This window comes from Vigna umbellata, chromosome 4, assembly GCF_029865625.1.
Source record: "Vigna umbellata cultivar VRB3 chromosome 4, Vumbellata_1.0, whole genome shotgun sequence".
NCBI lineage: Eukaryota > Viridiplantae > Streptophyta > Magnoliopsida > Fabales > Fabaceae > Vigna > Vigna umbellata.
Genome location: NC_142168.1, coordinates 9,221,408 through 9,244,678, shown reverse-complemented (window position 1 = coordinate 9,244,678; position 23,271 = coordinate 9,221,408). Strand labels below are relative to the sequence as shown.

At 28.7% G+C, this 23,271-nt stretch overlaps 1 protein-coding gene across 1 annotated transcript; it reads right to left on the bottom strand.

Moving 5' to 3' along the window:
- Window positions 1-11,078: 11,078 nt before the first annotated feature.
- Window positions 11,079-11,576, bottom strand: LOC124848753 (ethylene-responsive transcription factor 1-like). The gene has a single exon (XM_047326523.2). The coding sequence runs from the start codon at window positions 11,574-11,576 to the stop codon at window positions 11,079-11,081; it is 498 nt and encodes a 165-aa protein (XP_047182479.1).
- Window positions 11,577-23,271: the final 11,695 nt, after the last annotated feature.

The window sequence follows — 23,271 nt, the reverse complement described above, 5'->3', positions numbered from 1 at the left end:
TAACTTTTACTTCTCATTTTCATTTTCACTTTTTTGGTCTTCGTGTGTTCTAAATTTGTGATTTCAGTTAAATCTAGAATTTTATGTATCTTTTTTTTTCTAAAATTTAATAATTAAAAATATTATTAGTTATTTTGTAAAAATGTATGGCAATAAATATCATTAAAATATGAGTAACTAAGTGCTGAGAAAATAAATTATTACAAAAGTAGAATAAATTCAATAAATTTATATATTTTACGCTTTCCATTAAAAATGATCCTGGTACATATGGTTTTTCTATAATGTGTGTATTCATAGACACATTTTAAAATGTCATCTATTAAACACTTTTAACTGCTACTAAAGTATGCTTCAAATGGAATTTTGTGTTTTTTTAAGTAATAGATATTGCTTAATAGACTTATTTTACTTTTAGTTTGTTTTATCGTCTATGTTGGAATTAAAAAAAAAGTTATCTATTTATTTAAAATGACAATGACATACGTGTCAACTTTTAAAAATATTAACGTTGGAAAGGTTAGCCTGTATTCCACTCTGCAAGATTCTCTCTTATATAATGAAAATTTTATGCGGAGGATTAAGCTGTTAATTATATTTTAAAAAAAGTTAAAATATTAAACAGGCATGGGGTTGAGTGATGAAACGTTGCCCTTATCAGGCTCCATACGTCACGCGCGTAACCAAATACACATTAGAAATATATATTATTAGATTTGTTTAAAAATGTTACGAATATGACAAACACAAAAACGTAATCATATTGATAAATAAATTAAAAAATGTAATCATGATTATATAAGAAATTAAGGGAATAACAACTTCAAGCAAGTGATGACACAAACTTATGCCAACCCACATGGCAATCACTATCCTAGAACTACCTAAAGTTTGTCCTTTTTTCTGGATGAATACTACTTAAATTTTGTCTGAATAATTGTTAAAAGATAATCAACAATATTCTGTTACCTTTTTCTTTTAAATTATTTTTTTTCTTTTAAATTTTCTATCGGTTGATCTCTTTTTAATATATTCGTTATATATATATACACACACGGAAAGCGAAAATATAAAAATATTTCATAAAATTTTATTCATATATATACAAACGATATACATATTATGTATTTTCAAGTGTTGGTTTTGGAGATATTACAACCACTCGAATAATTATATTTATTCAGTTTTGAAAGTTCTATAATATTAATAAGCTACCGTAATTTAGTTTTTTTTTTCATAAAATATATATTAATAACCCTTTACAAATACCATTATTCTCTGACAAGTGTCCTGTTCCTCTCCAATATACTCTCTGATGTTAAACCTCCTGTGGTAATAAATTCCTTACAATTGGATAAACTCCATTCTTTTTTTTACTATCCCATCCTTATTAAGTATGTGATGCTTAACTATCATATGTGTTAAATATATTTTACTTTTAGTTTGTTTGTTATATTTTTTATTTATAGTGTGAGTTTAATCTATATTTCTTCTATCATAAATATAATATATGTATATTTAATAAAAGGAAGATTAATCTTATACTTAATTTTTGCTATACTGAACATGATATCAAATGATCTTGGCTTTCTTTTAACTTATTATTTATTAATCTAACTTGTTTTTTTTTATTATGTTCCTTTTTCACAAAGATTCTATTTATTTAGAGGACTGGAATTTGAAACAGATGATTGAAACCCGATATGAGTCTTATAGTTTTTATCATCTTCGTCCTTTTACATGTGTTGGCATAATTATGGAGTCTTCATCTCTTCTTCATTCTCAGTTAGGTAATCTTAGTCTTACCAAATTGTAGCAGCTTGTTTCTAACTTATCTAAGTTGTCCAATTTGATTTGTGAGTCTAGTCAATTAGGAAAACGTTTTCATAGTTCCTTTTTTTTGTAGTGTCTCAGAACGTACTTCGTCTCCTTTCGTCTTAGTTCATTATGACATTTGAGGACCTAATCGTGTTAAATCTAATTTAGGTTTTGAATATTTTGTTACTTTCATTGATGTTTATTCCATATGCATTTGGCTATTTTTAATGAAAAATCATTCTGATTTATTTTATATTTTTCAAAGCTTTTATAATGAAATTAAAACTCAATTTGGTGTTTTTTTCAAACTTTGAGAAGTGATAATACATGTGAATATTATTCCCATTCTTTTAAACAATTTATGGTTTCTGATGATATTCTCCATCAAACTTCATGTGTTTATACACCTCAACAAAATGAGGTGGTTGAACACGAAAATAGACATCTTATTGAAACAACTCACAATCTTTTAATTCATGGTAACATTCTTCAATATTTTTGGGGTGATGTTATTCTTAGTACACGTTATCTCATTAATTGCATGTCCTCTTATATGTGACAATGAGGTTGCTCTTAATATTAGTTATAATCTTGTTTTTTATGAGAGGACCAAACACATTGAGATTGATTGTCATTTTATTCGAGAGAAGATTGTATCTAAAGACATCAAGACTGAGTTCATAAATTCAAGTGACTAGTTAGTAAATATTTTCACTAAGTCTTTACGGAGACTAAGAATTTATTATATTTGTAACAAGCTTGATACATAAGATTTGTACATACCAACTTGAGGGGGAGTGTCAGATACATTAGATTATTAGATATCTTATATTGATCTTTTATCTTTAATTAGTTTATTATTATTCCTTATTAATATTTTGGGATTAGCCCATATTTCTTCTATTATAAATACAATATCATATGTATATATTTAATACAAGGAAGATTTACATTATGAATTTTAAACCGTGTATGGGACAAAAACATCAATCAAAATACAAAAAACTTACATTTGTATTTTTATGTTTCAACCATGCCTATACTCTCACACTAGTAAAAAAAAGCTTTTTTAACGCGCTATATATGCCTCGGTTCTTCTGAAACCGAAGCGTATAAAAGTGCAGTGGCATTTCAGTAATTATTGAGTGGTTATAGGCATCGGTTCATATATAACCGAGGCATATAGATGCTACTGCCTCGAGTAGAAGGCCAACCGAGGCATATTCACACCCCGATTTGGGGTTTAGGCACCGGTTTTAAATATAACTGAGGTAGTATCCTTAGGTTAAAAACCAAACTTCGCCTCTCGCACCTCGCACTCTCGCGATTCTCACCCTCCACCTCACGATTTCTCCTTTCCCCCAAACTCCACTCTCCCCCAAACTCCAGCACCAGGCCGCCGCCACCACCAGCCATCGCCGCAAGCACCGCCGTTCAACCATGCCGTTGGCCACCATGCGCAAACCCGCAAGCTGCCACCACGCGCAAACCCGCAAGCCGCCACCACAGCGCCTTCGTTCTCGTCCAAACTCCATGGACGCCGCGACCACCATCTTCATCTTTTCCGCCATGAGCACATCCATGGCCGTCAACCGGAGAACGCGCAACCATTCCAAGTCACGCGCAACCATCACCTGCAAAGAGGGAAACTCAAACAGATCCAGAAACAGAAACCCCTCTTCTCCACCGTGGCGCCAGCCACCGCGTTTCAACCTTCTTCCATCACCATCATCGGACCTGCAACTCTGCAACAAAAACCCTTAATCACGCCACCGTCACCAGAATCCCTAAAGCATGCCGCCCCCGTGTGCGATTAGGGTTGATGCAGTTCGCGTTGCTTCCGGAGGCGCGATTTCTAAATTGGATCCCTGCATGATGGTTATATGGTGTTAAATCTGGTTTCTGCAGATCTGATTGTGGTTGCAGGTGGAGGCGCGATTTTGATTTAGGGCTTCCCGTTCAGTGTTCGCACATGGAGGCTCACATCCCGTCGCCATGGTCTTCCCATTTCCAATCTCTACTTATTTTGCAGATTTTTCTGGAAGAGGCTTTGTTGGTGTTCTGCAGATTTTTCTAGACTACTTGGATGATAAAAAAAATGGAAAAGATCAAATTTTGAAACCTATGAAGGTTCGATCACCAGCTGTTTGTTCAAAGGACTCAAAGAATTTCATGTCTCCAACCATTTCTGCTTCTTGCAAGATCAATGAGTCTCCCCCGAAAGAGAACCCTACCTGAGCGAAACGATGAGGATACCGTATGACCACTGAAAGAACTGATACTGATATTGCCTCGGTTCATTTAACCGAGTTGAATCCTAGATACCGTTTCGAGTAAAGAGAACCGAGGCGTATACTTTTTATCCCGCCTAAGTACGCCTCGGTTTGAAAACCGATGTTGATGATTGAAAATAACTGGTGCCTATTCATTAATCTGTACTAGTGTCACTTGGACCATACTAAAAAATAATTGGATTTGGTAATGCATTCCTAAATATAATATAATTCCATGATTCCAAAGACTCCACACTACAACAATCCATTTAATAGCATATTTCCTCTGTGTTTGAGGGTCAAAAGGTGGAAATGTTCACAATGTGTTGGAACCTAATTATGACTTACTCCCAAAATCCTTGTCCATATTTTACACATATTCCATACTATGTAGCAACTTTGTAGAAATAGATGACTTATGCTTTTTGCATGCTCACTGCACGTAACACAATTGTCGTTGTTGAACATGATATTTTATGTCTTAAGTTTACGTTTCTGGATATTCCTTTTGAAATAATCTTTCATATACAAAACTTCACATAAAGATGACCTTTACTCTCTAGAGGAAATAAAAAAACAAGTGTTGTTGGTCTGCAATGCATTCACCCTATAACTTTTTATATGCTAATTTAACTGTTTAAACCTTATATTCATCATTATTCCATCCAAAAATCATTCATTCCCCTTACAATCCTAGAAATGTTTTCTGAGAACGTTTCAATTTGAGATTTCTTCCATTTAAGCCAATCTATTCTCCAGGACATTTCATTTTCATCTACTATTGTCTCCCACATTTGCTTATTATTTGTTCTTTTCTATTATGTTTTGTTCACTTTTAAGGATGAATTTGAGCTAGAGTGATTCAAGAGAATTAAATAGTAAATTGTGGTGTCAATAGCAAAGCCCAAATGTTAATAAAGTGTAAAATTCCGATAATAAGTTCTGCAATGAACCAATTTCACAACGCTAAATACGTCTAGTATTTTTTCTTTATACATGAAATGCAGCACAAATTTAACGTCAAATTGTTGAATCATTTCATACTATTCGTTTGAATTTCGAAATGATTCAAGTAAAATTTTGATTATTGTACCTCCATAATTTTTATACCACTACATTCTTGAAAATGATATTTTAAAATTTTTACATTTTTCAAAACATATAGTCTAAAATGTATTGAAAATATCTTTGATAACACATTCTAAAAATATTTCGAAAAAAATACTTTTGGAAAGGAAGATTGTGAAATATAGATTATTCTTTCCAAAACACTCCAATAATACGATTTCTCTTTACATGATTTTTATTTTCAGGAATATTTGCGAAATATTTTTCTTATAATGATTCTAAAATAGTAAACCAAAATTTTTATGGAAATTTTTATTTTAGTTTTGGGAATGTTCTTCCAAACAATTGGTGGTTTTGGCTTCATAAGAATTTTGAAAAAACTTTATACTACAACCATTGTATTGAACAAGGAGAACCACACCGTACTATGAAAATTGCAATGCACTGTGTCGGTATTATCTGTGCCTTCCCATGCCACGCCATTTTTTATTTCCATTTCTTTTCTGTGAAAGTTCATTCACTAAAAAGTTTCTGGATATAATTAATGATGAGTTTTATTATAAAATATTTCAAAATAATAGTTGAGAATTAATTTGAATTGCCTATGTAGAAATTCATTTCAGAATCCTTATTTCAGAATGCTTTTATAATATTTTTTTGGAACTTGTATTTCAAAATTTTGAAATATATTTCAGTTTAAAGGTTTAAAAAAACTATAAATACTTTAACAAGTCATGGCCCTTCAATTGTAATGAAGAGTGTGGAAAGAATTCATGGTAGTAGAAGAAGCAATTGTCTTACAAAAAAAAAAAAAACAAAAAGTAGTTCTACGTAGAGAGAATCCAATAGGCCGAAATAGCTATGCACTCATGGCCCAACAGAGCCAACTATTTAGCAAACTTCTTCATGCAAGCTATTTCTTTACAATATCTAAAAAATCTCAACTTACATTTCTTTTTAACTACAGAACAACCTTTTCTCTTTTATATATATTCTCAACTTAAAGATAAATTTTTTTTTGTTTGGCTAAAAGTTCTAACAGAAATTAGTTTCCTTTTCGTTATTAAATTTTGTTCAAATTGAGATTATGTTTAAATGTAACATCCAAAAAATACAGTGTAAAACCATATACGAGAATCACCACATATTAATAATACTACAGATCAGTTCTACACAGAACGAGATACTATTATGGCCGAACGGCCTTACATAATAACAGGCGATTTAAAAAAAACCACTCGCTAGCTACTATTAGACCGAACGGTGTATAAAATAACTTATATCGAACGGTCTTACAAAAGGTAAAGCTAATAACAGACCGAACGTTCCTAAGGTTCGGTCTTCACTTCAAATGCATCTTCCAATACTTCTTCCAGCAACTCTTCTCCTTCTGCTCACATCCACACGGATGATCATTGCAACAAGACAACGACAAGACGCACAACACATAGACAAAAATGATAAACAGGGTAAGCTTATGTAATTTAATTTGTTCAATAACAACATACAACATTCATAATTTAACCAACAACACCCAAATCATCATTCATACATCAATGCATGCAAATAACGAACGCTATCGAGTTTGAATGAAGACTCTTATTCTAAAAACGGTAATGATATATTATAGAAAACGAGAACCAGCATTTGGTTTAAGACCGAGCCTTGTAGAACCGAACACTATTGAACGAGCGCTGGTCCAAGACGAAGTGGTTATCAGGAACGAGCGCTACTGAGACTGAACGCTTGGTCCAAGAATATATATATATATATATATATATATATATATATATATATATATATATATATATATATATATATATACACACACACACACACACACAATTGAGCCACCACTTATTCTTAATGAAAGAGAACGATAACGTCTACGACCTTAAGTAATATATAATACATTAACTAAACTGTTTATGAAACCTAAAGAAGGACTACACTTAGGCCGAACGCTCATTCATACGTATCTAATATTATAACACTATCTTTATTAACGAAATTCCTTGTATAAGAAGAACCTACTATCGACGGACGCTCGACCAAATTATCACATTTACTCAGAATACTACAGTTGACGATCAAGCCCTATCTCAACTCAATTCACCACATGTATCATTAATCCATCCACACGTCCAAACAAGCAGTACACGCATATCTCATACTCATCAAAAAATCAAACAACGTTTCATGCAAACATACCAACGTTCAAACAAGAATTTAATCAAATTATATAAGCTTCCCTTACCTCTATACGTAACCGAACGCTCAACGAGGCAGAATAGAGCTCTCCACTACCAAAGACTTAACGTTCGACAGTCACGTTTTAGGAGTACTGAACCAAACAGAAATCAGAAACACTCAGAATTATACTATTACTCAGGTGACCAGAAATAGAGGGTTGCATGCGAGACTAAACGAACGTACTAGAGAGAAAGAAACTCACCGGCTCAGAATCATAAACTGATCGGTTTAAACGAAAGCTCTTGTCGCCGGGAGCGTTCACACGGTGCTTGAGAGGTGATCGGAAGAAGAAAAAGCTGAGGTTTTCTTAGAGAGAAGGTGGAGATTTTAGAGAGAAGGAGGAGAAAATGTTTTCAGCAGTTTGGAGAAGAAGAAAGGCATGCAGAGAAGTGACTCGGCATTTGAAATTTGGCCTTAAATATTGCCATCACCCAAAGCGAACGGTCACTCTCCTGCAGCCACATGTTTTCCACTAACTGAGACGCTCACTCTCTTCTTGGCACATGGATCCCACTACTTGAGGTTTTTGGTGTGTTTTAGTGGAAACTGACAGTGTTGCTTAAGTAATTTTCTACTATGAAATTCATATATTTTTGAGGTAATAAATAAATTATATATATATAATAGATGAAAAATGTTTAGAATTAATACTAGATTAATTCTATGTGTTTTATTAATAACAAGTATGCTGTATTTTGGGTAGCATATAGAATGTTGGGTTTGTACGTATTTATAAAATTGTTAATATTATGATGTATTTTATGTTAAAATTAGAATAAATATACTAACGTATAATTGTAATCCATGTAATATGCAATTATAAGATAAAAGAGAAGTATATAATTATATGTCTTGTGATTTTTCATATATATATATATATATATATATATATATATATATATATATATAGTTATAAACAAATTTAGATTCGTAGATAAATTAGTTATTACATATAGATTTTATCTATGGTTATAAAAAATTGAGTTACACACAATTTGTTTTTGTAGGTAATGTGAAAAAAAGAATTATCAATTTTTCGTATATAAAATTTATATGTAGTTTTGACGTGTTAAAATAAATATTTTTCTGAAAGATATTATTCGTGGGTAATGATATATGATCTTTAATAAGTAAATAAATTTACCTGATTTTATATATTTAGAAATAATTAATTATTAAAAATTAAAACTCAAAATATATTTATCCACTCTTGCAATTTTAGAGAAGAACATTTTTGTTCACTATTACACTCATTCATTTTTCGTCCTTAGTCACTCTCGCTCGCGGTTCATTTTCGTTCTTCGTAAGTTTTCTAATTTTCTTTGTTCAACCTTACTCTCTCTTTCCTGTCCACCATTGTTGTCGTGTGCTGACTCACAAAGAAGAAGAAGTTTGTTTTTCTCATGTTCACTCACTATTCGTTCTTTTAGAGTTTGTTCGTTCTTCATTCCACTGGTAAGCAATCTTCTTTGTTCATTCCTAAATCCCAAAATTTCTACAATTGTAAATCTTTTTTCTTACTACAGAGGTGTGTTTTGTTATTTCAATGTTTTTTATTTGTCTCTGCTTAGCTACAAGGAAAAGTTATTCATTTTGTTTAAAAATCTTGATAAGAATGAGGGGAGGAGGTTGAAATGGGTTAGGAAACAAAACTATGTGAAGAGAAGTGATTTTTTGTTTGTTTTACCACTTTGCTAGAGGCGTAAATTTGGGGGCCTCAAGATGTTGGGTGGCTTGATGTCACGGGAAGGGTAACACTTGAAACGGTGAGGTCATTTATGGCATTTTTTATGTGGAGAATAACATATGCATTCAAAAGTAGTGTTTATAAGGTTCTTCAAGAGGTAGTGAACAAAGGACCAAAAATGGATAGATATATATTACAACTAAGTGATCGATTAATTTTACCTTGTGCCTTGCTTTGTATTTGCATATTATGGGAGTAGGATTGTTTTGCCTACTTAGTATGATGTTTTTGCCTACCTCTTAATTGTAATGCAGTTGGAATATAATGCACAAAAATCGGATCTTTCAATTAGGTACCATATATATGTTTTCAGATATTAAATTTTAGTTCATATTTTAGTAGGTGAACAAGAAAAAAAATTTTGGTTGTAATGTTCGAGTTACTGTTTTTAGTCTATTCTCCATACCCATAAACAGAGGCAATGGTTTGAGCCATCTTACTCAAATTTACTTTGCTTCAATGTGGATGCATATAAACACAACACCTAAAAAAACTTGGATGATTATTTTATACTTCTTTATTGAATGAAAAACTAAGTTAGTTGTTCAATCATTGATATAGTTAAAGCATACCATAGTATATGAATAACGGTTTTGTTGGCATTGGCTGGTAGCAATATTCTTCCATCTAATTTTTGTAATTTGTAAATAATAATCCTTTAATTAGCTTTCAATCATTGGTTTGTCAATACAATAAGACGAGTGTTTTTGTGTTTGGGAGAGAGGTCGAACTTGTTCTAAGTTAGAACTCTGAAAAATTGAACTTGTTCCAAGTTAGAAGCTTGATATTATAGTAGTTACAGAAGCTTGACATCTTAGCATATAGTTCGACAAGCATCACAAATAACAATATGATAATTCGACAATTAGCAAAGAAGTTTGAGTAGCATTATAACCACTCCAACAAGTAGCATGAAAGCTCGACAAGTAGTATAAAAGTTTGGTTGATAATATAACCAACCGACACACAACATGGAAGCTCAACCGACAATATAGAAGCTCGACAGGCAACATGGGAGCTTAGTTAGTAGTATAAACAATCCAACATGCAACATATGATGTAATATTATTATACAAATCTTATTTATCAACAACTATTTATGAATCTTATATGTTTAAATTATTTACTTTAATGATTGATTATTAGATATTATATAAAGTCTATATATTATGAATTTTCATTATAAATTTCGATGTCCAAAATTGCATAAACATTGCAGAAAAAATTACTATTATCAAAAGTAACAAACTACCTACGGACAAATCCATAGACAATGTTAACTATGATTGATTTACCTAAGAATTTTTTGCTACAGCAATCTATATAAGTTAAAACTACTTTACTTACAAAATTTGTAACTTATTTACAGATTTTTGCAATAGGTAATAATATTTTTTCTTACCGTGTCTATATTTTATATTTCTTATTATATATAATTGTTAGTTATATATTTGGAAACTCATAAATTAAAAAAAATGAATTAAAAATTATGTCTAGAGTTTTAGTTTGGGATTAATTGTGTAAGAAAAAGCAACATCTCTTTAAATTATTAATTAGATAATGTGAAAAGGTGATTAATTTTCAAGAAAAGGCAATCAGAACTTTAACCACACAGTGACATGTCTCACTCTGCAACATTTTCACTCAGATCCACTATGCTAGCTGCCGGATACTAAACATTCTACATACTACCACAATGTATCATATTACACTATAAAAAAAAATATTTTTAACAGTTTTTTTTATAACTTTTTTATAACAAATTATATTCTCGTGATAAATTTCAAATATACGAATCAATAAAATAATAAAATAATAACGTCAAAAAGTTATATTAAAATATCATGCTCATTACACTATCAATCTATCAAACAAGATAAAATGAGATTTATTTTTTCATAGACGAAAATGAAACACGATCAAATTCTGTTTTTTTCATGTGCTAATTTATTGAGCAAACCAGCCAGACCCTTCCTTTTCTTGGAAGGATCCTGAGACGTGGATGATGAAGAAGAAGGAGATTGATCGATGGTGGTGGTTGGTTCATCCAACGGTGGAATGAGGTGAGGAAAGTTCAGCTTGGCTTTGGAGCCTCTAATCTTGAAAGCTGCATTGTCATAAGCCAAAGCAGCTTCTTCTTCAGTGTCATAAGTCCCAAGCCAAACCCTATTACTTTTGTTTGGATCTTTTATCTCTGCAGCAAACTTTCCATGTGCCCTACGCCGCACTCCTTTGTACCTCGTCCCTCTCCGAACTACCTCTTCTGCTTTATCAACTTTCTCCGAGAACCAATCCTCATTCGAGACAAACACATTGTTGTTGTCGTTCAAACCATCGTGAACCATGTAATGTTCAATAGTGTCCGAAAATGTCATGTCAAATTCTGAAGTAGCATTTATGCCGTTGTAAGTATCCATCTTAGATTTGGAGATAGATTGCTGTTGATGTTATTACTACATATTCGTGCATGTATTGTGTATATATATGTACCAGCTATGGTGCTGTTTCCGACCATTTTTAATTATTTTATCATCTGTTGACCCGTGATGGAAGTGATCAATCTGAAACAAAAGAAAAAAAAAACATGTCTGTGTGTGAATTCATGTTTATTAGACAAAAAAACGAGTTTCAAATAATGGGACATGTTCACTGCATTTCCTTAATGTTTACGTCTTTTAATAACTTTATCACTTGAAAGTTTCTTTGGATTTGAATTAGTTGTAGATGAATTGAATTCATCTACGTAAGAGGGTAAAGAAAGATCTGCACAATGAATAAGAAAATAAAAGAAGGTAAAAGTTATACTAAAATATAAAAAAAAAGTAAAATATATTTATTAATTATCAATATTTTACTTTTGTTTTAATTTATTATTTAACTATTTATTTATTATAATAAAAAGGTAAACATTGACGCATAACTTTAAGTTAGAATTAGTTATTTATTTAATGTTATCGATATAACGTAAATATATAGAAATGTCGATACAATATTTAAGACATATTTTATTGATAAAAATAGTTTAATATTTATTTATTTCATTTTTCGTGTTTTTTTTTCTTCTTCCGTTAACGAGAAAGTTTACCCACTTTTTTTGACAAAGGGAAGAGACAGTACAGCTTTTAGAATATAGTAATCAATAACCTTGAGAAAAAAAACTAAGATTACCGTAATGTCTATGTATATTACTAGAGGTTTTTACAATAAAAAATAATCTCAAAGTTTATCAACTATAAGATTCTTTCTTTCCATTTTAATTCAAATTTTGATATTTTGATCTAAAATTTTGAAATAAATAAATATAATTATTTTAATCAAACGACATAAAAAAATGATGTTATATATTGATTTTAGTTGAAGATATAATAATGTAAATAATTCCAAAACTAATTAAGATAATTATATCATTTTATTTTCATACCTTTTGTAGTTTAATGATCATGACAAAATAATTTCATTATTGATTAATCTTATTAAAAGTTGGATTTAATTATTTTTAATATAATCTGACTGTGTAATGTTTTAAATATAAAACCTCATAAAATGATTTTTAGATGTGGTGATAGTTTAAAAATAGTGAAACTTGATTATTATAACAAAATTATTTTTCTATAGGGATAATACCTTTTAAAATAATGAAATTCGTTTATAACACAGTTGGGATAGTCTCATTATTTTTAAACTATCATCACTTATAAAATATTATTTTCTAAATTTTTACACTATGCTAATTAATAGTCTTTACTTAATTAGTTTTGTGATTAAATAAGTTGCGTTAAAATAATAATTTAAATGGGCTAATGTTATAAATTTCATATTGAGTAAAATAAACCGGTTGTAAATCGATTAATAGAGTAAAAAGGAACTAAAACTATATATAATTAAAGTTAAAATCTCGGTGAGATGACCACCAAACTATACAAAAATAAAACAAACTGTTAATCGGTAAAATAGTGGTTAGGAAGCAAAACGTTGACTAATGCGGTGAATTATTTCGGTGTTATTTATCCATACTATTCATCTTTTGACAATTGTGTCTAATACGATGTCGAAGATAACCTTTTGACTTTAATCTGATACGTTATCAATTATAATATTTTTATATTATCAAATAATTAAAAATATATATTAGAAAATAATTTTAAAATAATTATTACAAAATCAAATAAGTTTGTCATATAACTTAATATTTAAATATATTTTACTCACTTACATGTATATTTTGTGCAAAGATTTAGAAAATAAATAAGAATAATTTTTTTTCATAAATAAAGTTTAATATTTTATTATTAGAATATTGAGTATATAAATAAAAAACAATTAATTATTTAAGTATGAAAATCATTATTTTTTTAAAACTATTTTTTGGTCTCCAGATTCTTTTTAAGATATTAACGAAGTTTTTCATCTCTTTTAAAATTAAAAATATATCATAAAAATCTTAAGATATGTAATTCTAATATAACATAATTTTCATCATAATAACTTTATCTTTACCTTTTTTTATTTGGGTAAGTTTCCAAAAGTTGTACATATATACATAAATACTAGGTTGCATGCATGTGACTTAATACGGTTTAAGATGAATCACTCTTAAGGTATATTCATACGTTGATATGAATTTTTTTGTGTACAAGTATTGCATCCTAGGATAAAGTCAATAAACTTAGCTTAAGAAAAACTAAAAATTTTTGTGATAAGCATTTCAAATTAGATGATTTAGGATTATGTGGTCACTATACTTGATATTTTGATGAGAGTATTATGTGTATGTTTTGAGTAGTTGATTTTGATGAAATTGTTGAAAATGAGTTTGATTTTTGTACAAGTTCTTTATATTATTGAACTTATGTATATGTTGAACGTATTTTGTTATTTTTTGGTACTAGGTGATATTGTTTTGAATGAGAAATGAATAAGATTTTGAAAATTGAATGAAAAATATTATTTGAAGGTTGTGTTAGTGCCCTATTGAATTATTATAACATATCAATTTAGTCAAATTGGTTCAATCCAATGTTATTTTAAAACTAAAAATGATATGCTAAGTATTAAAAAATAGTAGAAAACTCAATCTAAACTAAATTAATGAATTGATAATTGTTGTTGGATTTTGATCTATGCAGACTTATTATGTGAGCCAAAACTCGTTTAGCGAGCTAAAACTTGGTAGGGTAGGTCTTTAAATAAGACTCTCAGTGTTTTGGTTTATTAGGCGAACCAATCTCTTATATGAAATTAGTTTTTTTGTGAAAAATTTGATAGCTAAAAAAGGATTGGTCACTAAACAAGTCAAGTCTCATTGGGTGAGTCTATCCTAATGTTTGGAGTCGTTAGATGAGTTTTATGCTCATATAGAAAAAACTCTATAACATCACTTAATGATCATTCGAGTAGAATTTTCATTGGACAAATTCACATTCACTTATTGTGTTGATACCTTTGGCTAAATGAGTAGAACTTTGTCTAAGCAAATTCCAACATATGCTTAATTTGTTAAGTGAGTCAAATAATTATTAACTATAATATTGGGTGAATGATTGCATAAAATGATTGTCTACTCTTATTTTATTTTTTTAGTGTGTATTGAGGGGTTAATATAATTTTTATTCTTTATATTTTTTTATGCTAATGTTGATTAGTCACATGGGAAGACAAAAACTACAAGAAGGGAAATAATTCATGTTCTCATGGTGAAAACAACGATCCATTTAGTAGGAACTAAAGGTAATAAAGTAGACACTAAAGACTAGATAATGAGAATTCATGTAGAATTTAGAACTTGATATCATTTTACGTATAAAAAATGATTTATTTGTTTTTATAGAAGTTTGAGTTTCTATTTGGGGGAACTTTTTGGAGTTCTAAGTTGTAAAAACACTAATTTGAGTTATTAATATCTAATTAGGGATTACAAAATAGATCAATTTGGCTCGTTATATTAAAATATGTTAGAATTATTCTTGACGAGACATACGTAACAACTATTATTTTAAAATTAATATATATATATATATATATATATATATATATATATATTATTAAAATCATATAAATATTGTAATTTTTTAATTAATTAATGTATTATAATTTAAAATAATTATTACATTTATAATTTAAATTATTCTATTATAATTAATAATTAAAATTTTATTTATAAGTGTTAATAATTCAAATTATAATATTATTACATATTTTCATTCTTTGGACCAAAATATATTATAGAAAAATCAATCTCTCGCATTATTTTTTATTTTAATTTTTTATTTTAAAAAGAAGCACACTTGTGGATCAACTTGTTTTATCTATCAACTAATGTGAAACAGATCAAGACAAGCAAATTAAAAACTCTAATTCGATCCATCACCAAATATTATTAGACTCACATATCATAATCTATTTTATCATCATATTCCTACTTAAAATTGAGATTGATTTAATAATATAAAAATTAAAATCAAATCAACAAAATATCAAATTATCATAAAATTGACTATATACTTCAACTAAGACCAATCAATGATATTTTAACTAATATTAATTTTGTAATGTTGGAATTAAACAAGAGAGACAATATAACAAAATAAAACTTAAATATGAAAGAAAGATAATAAGGAGAATTTTCAATTTTAAGTTTTTTAAAATAAAATGTGAAATTTCCTATTTTGAATTACGTTCACAAATTTATAAAATTTATTTAAAAAAAAAGAAATCTATTCCAGTACCATGTTTTATGATAAAACTTCACATTTTTATAAAACTAAGTTATATCTAAAGATTTTTTATCCAATCAATCTGTTAATAATATTCTAATAACTAATAAGCTAGTGATAGAGTTTGTTTGTAGCATGTGAAGTATGTCCTTGTTAAGCCGAAAGTTTTGACAATTCGTTTTTCTAAATTTCAATCCAAATTGATTAAATCTGGAATACATTTGAAAAAAAATTTGAGGAGAATCCAACGTATCAACGTGATCTATCAAATTAAATATTAGGTAAAAGAATTAAAATAATATTTTAAAAATTTTGAAGTTTAAAGAAGAAACTCAGAAAACTGAAGAACATAAATTGAAATATCATTAAAAAATCAATTTTCTTAGACTTTCCACCATTAATACATGTATTTTCCATCTGCAATCATAACAAGAGGAAATGTTGACAGAAGACCAACACATCAAATCTTCAAAGTTTTCTCTATTAATTAAAGGAAAACTGTAAGTTTTCTCCAATCGACAACCATATATTTAACTTCTTTAATATTTTATTTTCATCCATCCCAAATTCTAAAACTCTAATATTTATTTTAAAATAAGTAAATATGAATAATTATTTTATGAATCTTGATAACTATTTTAAAACTTGAGATGTTATAATATTATAACACTAAATTAATATCATCATTTTGACCTTTTTATTCAACACATAATGAGTGTAATGTAATACCAAAGATTAACTTGAGTAATTTTTTATTTTAAAAAGACAGAAAGAAAAAGAATTTTTATATACAAATCGAAATTAATTTTTTTACAGTGATTAAAAATATATTCAAGTGTACTTGATAAAAAAATAAGTTTTCTATTTAAATCAAAATTAGATTTATACCAAATTTATTTGTTTTTAAAGTTAAAGTAAATATATACCTCGATTCAGGTTGAGTATGCTAAGAGTGAATTCAAAATTTTGGAGTGTGAAATTAAATTACCTTGTTATTTAATTTAAAGTATTATATATCTGAATTCACTTTTCAAAATGTTAAATGTTAAAACTTTATTATTGATATTATATGAAAACCTATTATAACTATTTAGAATTTATTTTAATTAAGTTTTTTTAAAGTTATTATACTTATTGTCAAAGTATTGATAAACTTCTTTTATAATATATATATATATATATGTACGTATATGTACGTACGTATGTGTACAGTATGTGTATGTGTATATATATTTATGGGTTTGTTAATATGCGTACGCTTGTGTTTCTTTCAGTTGGTACATTTTAGAAATGTTTATCGGGTTTAGTAGATAAAAATACACTTATATATCATGGATTATAAGTATTAAGGTTAAGGGTATTTTAATAATTTTCGTTATAAAAAAAAGTCCAGAAATCCTTGCTCACCTTTTTTCTTTCATTCTCATTCCTCTCAACCTTTTTTTTTTTCATTTCTTTCACTCTAACATTTTCTCTGTCATCCCTACTGTAGCTCCAATTGAAAAAATCAGAAACAATTGCAGTTAAACAATTTGCCTTTAGACAAAGGTTCATTCAACATCTTTTCAATTTCACCATCTTCACTAACCTCTCTAATTTCCTCATCTGCATATGTTGAATAATCATCTCTAAACAAACCTTCCAGGCCAATTACCAATTCTTTGGGATGTCTGGTGAAAATTATATACGACAAAAATTATAAAATAAAAACTCATTATAAAATTATTTTTTGTAAGAAATTGTTTAACAACGATTGTTTCTGATTTTTTCCAGGCCAATTACAAATTCCTTTGATGTTATTGTGAAAATTAGATAAAATTAGATAAGACAAAAATTATAAAATGAAAACTCATTATAAAATCATTTTTTTTGTAAGAAATTGTTTAACAACCGAGTATTTCTGATTTTTTCCAGGTAAATTACCAATTTCTTTGTGCTTGTGAAGATTGGATAAAATTAGATAAGACAACAATTATAAAATGAAAACTCATAAAATCATTTTTTGTAAGATTGTTTAACCGTCAGTGTTTCTGATTTTTTTTCAGTTGGGGCTGCCATAGGATGACAGACAAAATGTTGGAGTGAGAAAGAGAGAAGAGAAAGGGTTGAGAGAAATGGGGAGGCGATCAGTGAGTTTTGAGAATGAAAATTGTTAAAATATCCTTAACCTTAAATTCTTTAACAAAGGGAGGTTGAAAATTTTAGGCTTAATCTTGTTTTAAATTCTTAAAGAATTGGAGAACTTTCAATTAAGTTTTTAATGTCGTATATTAAATAAATAAATATATTTTTTTAATTGAATCTTTACTGTTAAATTTGTTTGTTAATTTTATAATTTTTTATAAAATTATAAATTTTAAAATTATAAAATTATAAAATCATAAATTATAATATTATAAATAATTACATTTTAAAATAATAAAATAAAATATTGTAACAACTTAATAAAATGACATAAGATAACAACTTTTAAGTCACTTCATATCACACCGTTTACAGAAAAGTCTAACTACAGACTTTATTTATTTATTAAACATAAATTTATTTATTAACATTTACATTAAAATCATCTTAAAAATAAAAATATTTAAGATTTTGTATATAAAAAAAATATATGAAGAAATTTGAATAATTAAATCAAATATGTGTTATAATTTCTTATTTATTTAATAAACTTGAAATTTAGTGTTTCATCAAACGCTATACATCATTTAAACATAATTATTAAAAAAAAATGTATAATTAAGTTTGAAAGAGTTGAGAGAATTATAATTGTTTTAGTAATTTAAGAAAAAATAAATAAATGCTTTTAAGAATAAGTAATGAGATGAGAACATGATGAATATATATACATTCTAACTCTTGTTCATCATACATCTAATTTTTAAGAAAATACTATCCATATCATATTTAATCAATAGAAAAAATTTCTTTAAAATTAAAATAATTTAAATAATACAATAAATTTATCTTACATCATATTTTAAACATGATTACATGACAACAGGGTGAACATATAGAACATAAAATAAACACGCATGCATTGTGATTACATGATGACAACATATTCAACATATAAAACATAAAATAAACACGCATGCATTTTGACTAGCGGGGTATCGCATGCATTAAAATTTGTTCTTGATAACCAATGAAAATATTCACTTATACATACAATAAAATCTGTTTAAACTCGTTTTTATTGGATATATTAAATTTAGGATAAATCTGTAAGGAATTCCTTGCATTTCTTTTTTATAAATTTAATTTACTTCAATATTTTAAAAATATTAATTTTATATTTTGCAATTTAATTTATTTTTTGTATTTTTATCTTTACATATTTTCTTATTCAAAATTTCTAATCATTAGTTGAACTTTTCTCATGATTTAGTAACCGACATTTCAAAATTATTGGTAGCCGGTAATACTATATTTTTTTCTCCTATAAATCTAACAATTATACTTAGAGTATTTATTCTTAATTAAATGTTCCAATGTAATTAATATTAATTATATTTATAAAATAAAACAAGCTGACGAATTATGATTTTTATGTTTATCCATCATCTATCCATTCATTCACATTTAATTTTATTCATTATTAAAAAAAAAAACAGGTCAACCAAATTCATCTATTTATGTCTAAAAATAATCACATTTATGAGTGTCACTTCCTGATTTCGATTCAGTATTACACTAAGAAGCATGGATGTTACTCCTAAGTTTACTCATCTTAATTGATATTCAGAATAGATTATAGGTACTTATTCCATTTGGTCTCACATATATCATATTAATGAATCACAATAAAAGTTTCGTCTATATTATTATAATATTCAAATACAATATATTAATTAAATATAACAAAACAATATAAAGATAAATCAATTTTAATATTTAAAAGTCTATATATTTAAAGTTTATAAAATAATTTCCGTTCATTTAAAATATTTAGTTGACTTTGTGAGCATCTAGTTCATTCAACGAATTAAACACTTAAAATTCACCTAACCAAATAATAAGTCAATTTTGGATTGCTCAACAAATAGTTACAAAAATATTTCATAAAATCAATTTCATTATACACTACAAGAAAATAGCTAGTTACCCGCGGATCATTATATACGGATTAAATCCGTATGTAAAAAACGTATTATATACGGATTTTACATACGGATATGGGGAAATGCATTATATACGGACACATCCGTATATAATTAAAAAAAAAATTTTATACGGAAGATCCGTATGTAATTGGCGTACGTAATAGTAAACGAAGTAAAAATGAAAGTGAAAGCTCCAAAATTTCCCACACTCTGAAAAAAACATTTCTTCTCCCTCTTCTATCCTCGAAGCTTCAGTCCAGTTCTGCCTCTTCTCCCTCTTGTCGAAGCTGCAGTCCACTTCTTCACTGCACTCTCTTCTCCGCTGTGAGTCCACCTCGCCTGCAGGGAGGCTGTTGTTCAGTGAAACCCGCACTCGACGTCACTGCTCGTAGATTCGGATTGCATTTGTCGAACACGGTGAGTAATCGAAGCTTTGAGGATTATTTTTGTTTTCGTTTTCTCTTTTTGTTCTTTGGAGGTTTGAAATTGCGACTTTGGAAACCCTAGGTTGGTTTCTTCGAAGTGGTAGAGATAAGCTGGAGTTGTAGTTGCGTTTTGGTCCTGGTAAGTTTGAATCGTTTAGATTTGAGGTTTATTTGAGTTATCTTTTCTCTCGGTGTTGTTACATTGTCCTATTTTTGGTCGTTGTTGTTTCGAGGTTTGAAATCGCGAATTTAGAAACCCTAGGTGATGGGGTCTTCGAAGTGGAAGAGATAAGATCGAGCTGCTATTGCCTTCTTCATTTAGTAAGTTTGAATTGCTTATATTTTGGTTTCGTTTTATTGGTTGTTATTGAAAATGGGTCTTGACGAAAACTAGTCACTGAAAATGGTTTGCTTCGTTATTGAAAATTTTATTTTGACTTTGATACAGGAGCTGAAGTGGTTGAGAAGTGTGGGGTACCTCATTGGGAAGGCTTAAAGTGTTGTACAGTGAAGCAAAAGAGCTAGGTACTGAAGCAAGGTATGTTTACTCCTGAGTTTTGTTGTGTTGTTTCCCCCTGTTTTATGTTTAAGGTCCTTACTTTACTTCTTATGCAGTTTAGCATTAAATTGTATAAAGTTCATTTGAACTTCCTGGGAGCATTTTAATAGAACAATAGAGGAAGCTGCTGGATCAATCTCAAGGTTAGGAGAATTCTGGTGGTGTAGATAAAAGATACCCACAAGAGCCAAAGTAAGTGACGCTAAACATTATCTTTGATTCTGTGAAATATGGTGTTATGATTATATAATGGGTGAATGATTCTTTCTAATATGATGAATGCAAATTAACATGTACTTTGATTAGAATAAGGTTTTAGTTATGTTTAGCAATATTTGTATGTGACGTTGTGAAATTGGTCCTAATAGGGGTTTCAAGCAGAATAGGAAGAGTTTGATAGGTTCTCTAGGAACATTCAATTAATTGATTGATTAAGGTGCAATGTAGTATGATTGCTGGAGAATTTCACCTGATATAGTTTATAATCCAGAAAACCACACCATTAACTGACATTTTGGTTAAGAAATGATATTTAGTAACCAAGGTAAGTAGTTCAATGCGCTTGGAATTGGTTAAGTGCAGGTTTGTTTAACGTGATAGGAGATATTGCGGTGTTACCTCTGGTTGCAAGTTTAATATATAGGTTTTTTAAGTGCAGGTTTGTTAAGAAATATGACATAACCTCTTTTTTAAATCCAACACCCATATAGGAAATATTAGAAGACCGCTCCAACTGCTCCTCTGATATTCCAAAAGGTATTCTCATAGTAGTGTTAAGAAACTAGAAGGCATGAATATTAAAAACTACTAAAATATATAAACTGACTGGTAAAGAAATGCACAACTAGCTAAAACTTGGAGCACTCAACTTTCATACTGAAGAACCACTTTTCAGAAGGTAACAACTCTCTAACTTGTGGCTTATGACAGTAGAAATCATAACTTTCTATAGAGATTTCACCCAGTTTACTATTTCAACTTCCCTCATTTCCCATAGTCACATTGAAACCTATTTCTACCAAGAGAAAACGAGAGAGCACCTCTGTATAAAAACTCATCCCTCTACATTTTCCCTTTATACTTCCTAAAGAAAGTAAACAAATTAAATAAACATATCAATGTATATATATATATATATATATATATATATATAGAGAGAGAGAGAGAGATATATATATATATATATATATAGAGTGAGAGTAAAGATGTTACAAAAGAGGAGTTGAATTGATTTATTGGTTAGGTTTAGAATGAGAAGTAGTGGGAAGGAAAATATTGGTAGAAAAGAGGTAAACAGGAAGTGATATGGATTTGGATTGAAAATGATGAGTTAGGTATAATGGAGATAGTTATTACAGTTAAAGTAGTGTTAAGATAAAGATACGTTGGTGTGTTTAGTTCCCATCTTTATCTTCTTTTTCTCTCATCCCATCAAACTATAAAAAATAAATAAATAAAAATTAATACAATGTATTATATGATATCTGAAAGCAAAGAAAAGAGCCTGAGTAATGATTCCTCAAGATAATGCATCCATCTTAAAGTCAAAGAAGTCCTCTGGTTCAGAAGACTATGCAAGATCGTTGACCCTGACAATTTTTCTTATTGCTGCTCCTGTTGCAGTTTTCTGTGTCTATGTTGCCAGAAAACTAATAAATGATTTTTCTGATCACTTGGGGATGACCATAATGGCCATTGCTATTATATTCACAATTTATGTGAGATTCTGTTTCTTTGCTTGTTATATGCATACAAACGTACACCAAGCATACAATTTTGTTCTTTGACCCTATATTGTTCAGGTGTATTGATTTGGCACTTTATTTATAATCTTGAGAAACATTTCTTTATGTTGCCACTCACACATGCTTGTTTGAAGTAAGCTATAAGTCGGGATTAGTTAATGATAGGTTCAATATAGTTTACAATAGAAGGAAAAGACAAGGTAGTTGGTACAGTTGTAATTAAATAGGTGTAACAAACTATTATAAATAGTCTTATTAATGAGGAGAGTGGACAGTTTTATGGGTTTAGCGAGAAGGATTGTGGAGAGTGGGGTTTTCTCAAATAACCTCAGTTGATTGTTGTGCAAAACTCATCTTGTTCCTTGTTTCTATTCCCTACTACGGTGGTACGGGATTAGAGTACAGATAGCAATAAAAGAATATCTTTCTGTTCTGTTCTAATATCAGTTCTATCAGTTAACTTCTAATTTCTGAATGGAATACAACTTGGCTGATGTCCCTTTATTCATTTATTTATTTGAATAATAAATAAAAGAAAACTAGCCAGGACCATAATGAATC